The 8,931-nt window shown below is 42.8% G+C and overlaps 1 protein-coding gene across 9 annotated transcripts in view; it reads left to right on the top strand.

Moving 5' to 3' along the window:
- The first annotated feature begins 6,144 nt into the window (after positions 1-6,144).
- The window catches only part of TUSC3 (tumor suppressor candidate 3), a 284,190-nt gene continuing 281,403 nt past the window's right edge, over positions 6,145-8,931 (top strand). For 3 of the 9 annotated variants that reach the window (XM_019828317.3, XM_045056847.1, XM_045056851.1), the window contains exon 1: positions 6,149-6,440. In XM_019828317.3, the coding sequence (XP_019683876.3) occupies positions 6,303-6,440 (138 nt within the window). In that variant the 5' untranslated portion in view covers positions 6,149-6,302. Of the gene's footprint in view, positions 6,441-8,931 lie in introns of all 9 variants that reach the window. The other 6 variants (XM_045056849.1, XM_019828316.3, XM_045056850.1 and 3 more) reach the window with 4 other exon arrangements.

Here is an 8,931-nt window from a genome sequence, read left to right as displayed (position 1 = left end):
TATTAAAATTTATGTTTTGCACTGAGTTATCATTAGTTATGAGTTGTATCCAATTGATCAAAATAACAACATATGTTATGAAGTTGAGAAAACAGTAGCAAACATGAAAAAATGAAAAGCAAAAGTGTACTGGGAAAAAATTACTTATAGAAATGGTTAAGGTTTTTAAAAAGTACTTTACATGTCTATGGATGAATATTAATTATTGCTGGAATGAGATCATATTCAGCATTATTTTATTCTTATTTTTAAAAAAAGAATGTTTATTTTGAGAGACAGAGAGAGAGCACAAGTAAGGGAGAGGCAGAGAGAGAGGGAAAGAGAGAATTCCAAGCAGGCTCTGAGTCCAAATCAAGAGTTGGATGCTTACCCAACTGAGCCACCCAGTGGGCTCTTACTCTTACTTTTAATTTTTGTTTGTATTAGGTGTTAAAGAACTATGATCACAATGAGGAGACAAGAATAGGAGTCTGTTATCACAATATCACTCAATTTTTGAATTCCTTTTGAGTAATGGGCCAAAACTTATGTAGCGTTCTATTCCCAAAACAATTTTTAAATGATCTATACCTGACAAGTGGATGGTGCCCTCTTTCAATATTATTGAAAGCAAAAAACCAGAAACCTCTGATTAACAAAAGGATTTTTGTCTAAGACATTAAAATCACTCACTTTTCAACACGTATACAAATACTTAGGATGGTCCTTTGGCTGCCCTGGAGGTCTTTTTGTTTTTTTGTTTTTTGCATGTTTCTTTACTTGTTTTGAGAGAGAGAGGGCGAGCTCAAACGCTTGAGTGCCTGCTTCCCTCAGAGCAGGGGAGGGGCAGAGAGAGAGAATCCCAAGCAGGCTTTGCGCTGTCGGTGCAGAGCCCAATGCGGGACTCAAACTCACCAACGGGGAAATAATTACCTGAGCTGAAATCAAGAGTTGGGTACTTAAGCAACTGAGTCACCCAGGAGACCCTGTTTTGTTCTGTTTTGTCTTTTTAGTCCCTTGTGGGGGGCAACCCACCTAGATATACTAGTCAGGATGGGAGGGAGGGATCTCTTTCTTTAGCTAAGATAGAAGGCCCTTGTCCTGACAAAGCTGGGCAAGAAGAAGAGTTAGCCTGCACTTCAGCATTTTTTCCAAGTCCATTAATTTTAGGGAAGAACACAGGATTTTTGAGATTTTGGAAATGGCTTCTCTTAATAAAACCATTTGTCTATGTAGTCCTTGGTGTAAACTCCAGTTTTGAAGGCTGCTATATTAAAGCAGGGATAAAGGGTTTGACTTGGCTCTAAGCCATTAGCCAGAGTTTGGACCTCCTTTGAAACCTAGGGATGAGCTACTGAAAGTATGTGGACTAAAGGCAGTGACATGCTTAGTGTTGTACTTCAGGGAATAAACAGAGAATGGCTGAAATCATTCATTCATTCATTCATTCAACAAATGCACTATTTGGTGTAGTGTGTACTCATAAAGAAAACAGTCTCTGCCTTCCTGGAGCTTACATTACAATGGGGAAAGGAATATAAAAGCATAATGCCAGTTAGTGATAGATAACTATAAAAAATGTGAAACAGGGATTATTCTGGACAGTGCAGATAAAAAGCCCTGTCTTATGGAGCTTACATCCTAATAGGGGAGACTAGAAATAAATGAATCCACATCATAATTTCAGGTAATGATGTGTGCTATATGAAAAAGTTAAGGGTGTATGCGTGTGAAGAGTAAGGAGTTTAGTTTTTAGAAAGCGTTGTCTGAGAAATGAGGTTGCTGCAGGCAGGCTGGGTCCTGCAGGATGAGCCCGGAGGGTCCTTGGCTAAGTGCGGCAGGATAGAAATCAAATGTGAGCCAGTAGGAAGTGAGAGCAGGGTTTATTGGAGATATATAGGGAGTGCAGGAACAGACAGAGTGTCCAGGAGACTCAGAAGCAAAGGAGAGAGTCTCTTCTTTGCTTGGGGTCTGGGGTTTTTACTGATGATTGTGGTCTGGTGCACAGGTCCTCTCTGGCATCCAGAAACTGGTTTGAACAAGGACAGGGGCCATGTGTGCATCATAAATCACAGATTCCTTGGAGCCAGAGGGTTTTGGCATTGAGATGTCTAGTGCCAGTGGTCCAGAATACACACATGATGGTCTTGCCGGGTCATTCTTACCCAGTCATTCCTGAGATGTCATCTATTGGGCTGGAAGTCTCCAAAGGAATCATTAACTCCTTATCCCTTATGAGGACATATATTAAGGCGTGTGTGTGTGTGTGTGTGTGTGTGTGTGCAGATCCTAGCAAGAATAGAAATAGGTAAAGGAGCTAAAAAAACAGTTTTTTCCCCCCTCATGGGGTCCCTTTAGTTTCCCTATCTCAAGATGATAGTTTAGGAGATCTGAGCCTTGACCTGAATAAAGTGATAAAGTTTGCCATGTGGACATCTATCTGTGTGAAAAGGGTGAAGGAACAACAGTGGGAAGGATAGAGGAAGAGTATGCTTGACATATTTAAGGACAAAAAGAAAACCAGCCTGGCTGGAGCATAGTCAGAAAGCAGAAGTAGAAATGAGTTTGGAAAGGCAGCCAGGAAGAAAGTAACATAGGGGCCCGAGGGCATGGAAAAGACTGCTTTTTATGCTGAAGACAGAGAAAGTACTTTGCACTGGTTTCTGTATAAAAAGGATCACTCTGGCTAATTTACCAAGAATAGAATGCAGGAAGGCAGGATTAAAAAGTTTTGGATTAGGTTGGTAGAGGAGGAAGGTAAATTTATAAACAAGGGGAGAATGGACTAATAATGGTGTCCTGATGCCTTTCTAAAGAATGCAAGAGTTACAAAATGAAAAGGAGAAAACAAATTCTTAAGACACTTTGGAGGCTGAGTAACTTGGAAACCAAGTATGGATGGCAGTATGGTTGGACAGAATGAGGAAAATGGAAGGCCACTCTGAGGCTCTGAAAATTGGTAATTGGGAGGATTGTGGTATCATCAACTCGATCCCAAGACCTGACCTTTACTGCTCGCCCGCTCCTACTAGCCGACCTTTGTCCTACATTTTTCCTTAAGCGTTTTTTTCCTGCTTTATCTCTTAATTCAGGCAAAAGGAAGGCAAAACCACCCCTCAAGCAGTTCTGATGGGACCTCCAGCCAGCCCAGATCACTCCCACCGCTTTGAGCTTAACTCCCTGACTCACCTGCTCAAGTGGGCAGTGCAGTGACCTCTAGAATAACCAATAATTACCTTTACCTCATTACAATATTAAAACCTCTGCCCAAGGAGGAGCACAAACCTCATTTACTTTACAATGCATGTATAATGCATGTTTCCTTAAGGTGCATGCATGACCTCATGCCCACGTCTACATCCACTGACAAGGATCCCCTTTTAAACTATTCTCCCTAACCCTTGGGTGAGTGGGTGGCTCAGTCGGTGTCAGACCTCCACTCAGGTCATATCTCACGCACGGTTTGTTGGTTCAAGCTTCGCGTCTGACAGCTTGAAGCCTGCTGCAGATTCTGTGACCCCCTTTCTTTCTGCCCTTCCCCTGCTCGTGCTCGCTCTCAAAAATAAATAAACACTAAAAAAATTTTTTTGAAAGGAACCCATACACCCTTGCTCAGAGTTGCAGCTTTGTTAGTTATTTCCTATGATTTCCTTATTTATTGCAAATAAAATTTCCTTTGTGCAAAAATTCACCTCGTGTAGTTTCTCTCTGTGACTCAGCAAGGAGAGAACTCACATTGGTTTGGTTACGGTGGTAGCATTTAGTTACAGTAACAGAAATTAAGACGAGTTTGGGAGAGAACAGGGCAGATGGTGGATTTTGATTATGTTGAGTGTATCTTGATATAGATGTTCAGCTGATATCGACCATAAATTTACTCCTGTCTCCAAATAGATAAAAGTGGAGGCCATTTTCACACATTTCAAGGAAAAAGCAAGGAACTATTCTTTTGCGAGTAATTACTATGGGCAAAAATGCTCACATAATAGTGGGAAATCAAAAGTCTGGGAGACAGAGAAGAGAGATTTATTCGTAAATACCTTTTAAAAAGGCAGCATAGAATTGTATATAATAATGGCTATCGAGCTTGATTGCCCAAGTTCAAATTCCCGGTATACCTTTTTCAAATTGTATGACTTTGAGTTGGATCTTCTGGTCTTAGTTTCTTTATGTGAAATTGTTACAATAAGACTTATCTGATAAGGTTGTTGTGGAGCAGTTCTTAATCTGGAGTCCATGAAATTTGGGGAAACTTGAAATGGAAAAAAATTAACCTTATTGGTACTAACCTCTCATGAAAAATCTTGTTTTCTTCAATTATAAAGCAGAAAGCAAACCATGGTGGTATTAACAGTACATACGGCTTTGTTTCCTGCAGAAATTACAAACTACAAATAACTTCGTATCACAGTGTTGCAGGATTTTTTTACCTCGGTACCCGGGGTTCTTTGTCTCACCACCTGGAAGAAGGAAGCCATGGACACAAAATGAGCAGCAGGCAAAAGTTTATTAGAGTGTAAGAAAGTAAGATTAGTACGAAAGCTCTCTTTACAGAGAGGGGGCATTTGACAGTAAATGCGCGCTACAACAGGCAAGTGTCCTTTTATAAGGTTCTGGTCAGCCCTCTCTTCTTTCCTGCCTCGTTCCTTCCCAGGGCCTACCCTTATTGGCTTGAAACCTCTAGGTCCTGGGTTGTCCACTCCTGATTGGCTCGATTCCATCCTATGAGGGGTGGTCTATGGCTATATCATTCCCTGTGGGTCAAACGTTTTCTAGTCTACTTATTTTTAGTTAGGTCTTTTGTCAAATTCCTGAGGAAAACTTGAGGGGGAGTAGGAAGTGTCTTTTACATTCTTAAGAGGAACCTTATGCCTGAGGGGGTTTGCTGCAGTCAGACTACGCCCGGCATTGTTCCAAAATACTAGTTTCTCCCCATCCAGGGATCTCAGGTCCTTTCCCTCTCTGCCTACTGAATCCTATCTTTTCCTATGATAACAGTACGGTAGTAGATTTTATTTTTAAGTAATCTCTACACCCAGCCTGGGACTGGAACTCACGACCTGGAGGTCAAGAGTCACAGGCTGTACCAACTGAGTCAGCCAGGTGCCCCCGTAGCAGATATTTTGAAATACTGTTTATCATCCTCGCTACTTCAGTATTACCATATTTACTAGAATTGGTGTTAGATACAGTTAGATTTGATACTATTGCAGAGTTTATTTACAGCCCTCATGCTACTTAGCTGGCCAAGTATCCTACAATTCTGTCTCTTGGTCAGTTACAATCACCCTGTGATGTCCGAATGTTTACATGGTGGTTCTTACATCTACCATTGCTTTCCAGTATTTCCCCAAATACAAATGTTGTTGACCACTGGGGCAAAAGAGGTGAATTGTTTTCATTTGGATAATGGTATTTCACTATACTTGATTCCTTTGTAATCTATGAATTTAATTTATGCAGTTAGAAATAAGACTGGGCCCAGTAGGCTTCATCAGACTATCAGAGGTGTTCATGATCCAAGAGAAGAAACCTTGCCATGGAATAAAAGGTACACCAGAACAGTATTTGGTGCATATCAGATATTCAGTAAACAGCCTGCTGCTTTGTTCTTAAAATGTTCAGAGAGCAGGAAGTGAATGAAGGGTTCCTCGGGCCCCTCCATTGGGGCTGCAGAAACAGCTGTGAAGTTGCAGACGGCCACTATTCATCCAGGGGATTATATTCCGTGGATTATGTTAGAGGCTTGAGAGGGCTCAGTATGTGAGCCACAGCTGTCCCAAAAAACGTCCCATGGAAACGGAGATGGCCCATGGGCGAGGGGGCCAGGCAGGTACTGATTCCTTAAGTTGCTCCTCTATCGTCCAAAAGGCAATTAGGCCTGTCTGTGGCTACAGGTAAACAGGAATTTAGTCCCGTTGGACTGAACCGGGCCCTCGCATATTCCTGGAGACTCGCACCGGTTTCAGTAACATGAGAGCATTCGGTCACCCGGCTGGAGAACGGAGCCCCAGCGCGGCGCGGGTCTCAAGGAGAGCTCGGGCGCCCAGGGCTCAGCAAGGCGCGCACGAGGCCCCGGCTCCCTCGCCACGCCCACTTCCTGCCCCATCCCGGGCCTTTCCAGGTTCCCTCGCCGGTGAACCGGATGCTCTGTCAGTTTCCTCCTCCGCGTCCTCCGCGGCCTCCGCTTCCCTGGCGAAGCCGCAGGCGCCCACGAGGGCACAGGCCGGGGGCACCCGGCGGCTGGCCTGGCAGGAGTAGGACGCCGGGAGGAGCTGGGCGCGCACGGTTACCGAGCGTGGAGGAGACACTGCCCTGCGGCGATGGGTGCCAGGGGCGCTCCTTCACGCCGGAGGCTGGCGGGGCGGCGGCTGCGATACCTGCCCACCGGGAGCTTTCCCTTTCTCCTCCTCCTGCTGCTGCTCTGCATCCAGCTCGGGGGAGGACAGAAGAAAAAAGAGGTAGAATGAATCCCTTGACCTTCCGGGTGGGCCCAGGCCGGCTGGCGCGGGCCGGGGCGGCGGCGTTGCCAGGCAGCTTCTCCGCGTTGCTAGGCAGCCGGGCCGCTGGCGTGGGCGAAGGCGGCCTTGGGGCGCCAGCGGAGCGGTTGGGGGGCCTTGGGGCGAGTCGTTTTTGCCGCGCAGTCACGGATGTAGGGTTATCGTGGTGTTTGCTCAAAAACAGTACAGCATCGTCTTCCACTCTGCGATTTAGCACCGAACTGTTTCAGACTCAAGGCGCTTTGATCCTCGGAGGCCGAGGTTTGGGCCCTTGAGTCCCTGAAAGGGGGTGTGTTGGGTGTGAAAATACTCTTCAGGAATATTTGTAAACCTGTGAGAACTGTTTGTCCTTCAGGTTCAGTACCCAGCTCCCTTCGTTACTCGATTAAAGCGACAGCGGAGCGTATTGGGAATGTGTTTTAAGTTTGTATTCGTAATTACACATTTTTAAAGCTGTAGTTTATTTGCTTACTTATGTTGAACTCCTTTGAGAATAAATTCACATTTTTTAAGTTATCTAAATTTGTTTGTGAAGTGAAGATCACCTGATTTCCACCTTGTTCCTCTAATGACTTCGATGAGAGGGTTGAAGTCACTATATTTAAAGTAGTAGAGTTATTGGGGAATTTCAGTTATCCATCCTTCCCTTAGATACTCAATCTAGAAGGATCAGAAAAAAAATTCTTTTGGAAATGTGAGTAGTGTTTCGTACATTATTTTAGTAAGAGTATTCGCTGTAGTTCAAGATTTTACTGGTGAAGTATTACACACACGTGCCTCAAAATCTAATTCGGGTTTAAAATATTACCACACGTTTCTTGATAGCTGAGTAGAGAGTAATGAAACAGCCTCATGCGCAAAATAATTGTGATTCTCTTTATCTTTACCTGAAACAACTCTGAACTCAATATGAACTTCTTCCCTTTAGCTTTTTAATTTTAACATGAAAGCATGGCATACAGGATTCTTGTTGGAGTTCCGGTAACAGGTTTAGAGAAGAACTGTTAAAATTAAAACTGTATTTACAAGTATAAGTTAAAGGTACATTTTCTAGCATTTGGTATTTATAGACCACATTCCAAGAGTTTTAGGTGTCATAGTTTTTCTTGAGGGAGGGGATTAAAAGGTGTTTTTTTTTTTTTTTTTTTTTTTTTTTTTTTGCTGATTATCACAGCAGAGGGCAGTAAAAAATGATGAAGGATTTCATGGAAATTCTGATGACCACAGTAACTTTCAATTGGAAGAAAAAAAATCTGAACGGACTGAAAAGTGTGCATCTTCAAAGCGTCTTAGTATTTCCAATTGTGTGACAACTTTAACAGATGACAACACTGGTTACCTTAGTACAATGACAATAAACTAACATCTGTTCCATTACCATTTTTTATAAAAAACATTTTAAATGAAAAATTAGGGAGAAAATTGTTGAGGATTAGAAAAGGATGTCTTCCAAAACCACTTTTGTTTTTCTTACACAGGAGAGTCTAATACTACTACATTGTGGTATTGCAGAATGCACATATTTAAGGAAAAGAAGAGGGAAATAACAAATAATTGAAGTTTTAATACTTTGCTCAATGAGTATATATATCTGGAATGTAATCTAGTTGGGTATCTGGTACTCAGTTCTCTGAGAATACACTCACATTATTTAAGTTACACAAACTTATTTGTGAAGTTCAGAGCACCTGATTCAGTCTTAGTCCTTAATAACTTGGAGGCTGTGATCTCTTTAAATACTGGAAGAAAAATATACTTTACTGGAAATAGTGGAAAGTGGTTGGTCTCTCGTGGTTCCAGGCTTGTTTTGAACATGTCACTTCGTTCTTTGCTGAGTTTAGACCCTGATGCCCTTGTAATGTTTGACACCGTTGAACCAGCAAGTATAGCAGTTGGAACTTAGTTTACTACAAAAAATGTTACTGACATAAATACTTGAGGAGTTCACTTGACATTAATAGTGTATTCCTTCATTCTGGGGGTGGGAAGAGGCTAAGTTGAAGTCTAAAGTTGAACCTGGAACTCAGAATGGACACTAGTTGCTTTTATGGAAGTAATAGTTCTGACAGTAATAGCTATCACTGTAAGTTTTTGAGTCAGACAGGTGGTCCAGTTACAACTGAGTCACTAATTGTATGACATCAGGCAAACAGCCTAACTTCCTTGAACTTTAATTTCTTTGTTTTAAAACCCATATATAGGGGCGCCTGGGTGGCTCAGTCGGTCGAGCGTCTGACTTCAGCTCAGGTCATGATCTCACGGTTCCAGGAGTTCGAGCCTCACGTCGGGCTCTGTGCTGAGGGCTCGGAGCCTGGGGCCTGCTTTGGCTTCTGTGCCTCCCTCTCTCTCTGTCCCTCCCCCACTCATGCTCTGTCTCTCTCTCAAAAATAAACATTCAAATAAAAAAAATTTTAAACACAGAATACCTACATCTCAGGTTTGTCAATGGGAT

The sequence above is a fragment of the Felis catus genome, chromosome B1, assembly GCF_018350175.1.
Source record: "Felis catus isolate Fca126 chromosome B1, F.catus_Fca126_mat1.0, whole genome shotgun sequence".
Classification (NCBI taxonomy): Eukaryota; Metazoa; Chordata; class Mammalia; order Carnivora; family Felidae; genus Felis; species Felis catus.
Note: the sequence above shows the minus strand (reverse complement) of the source record. Positions and strands in the feature narration are given on the sequence as shown.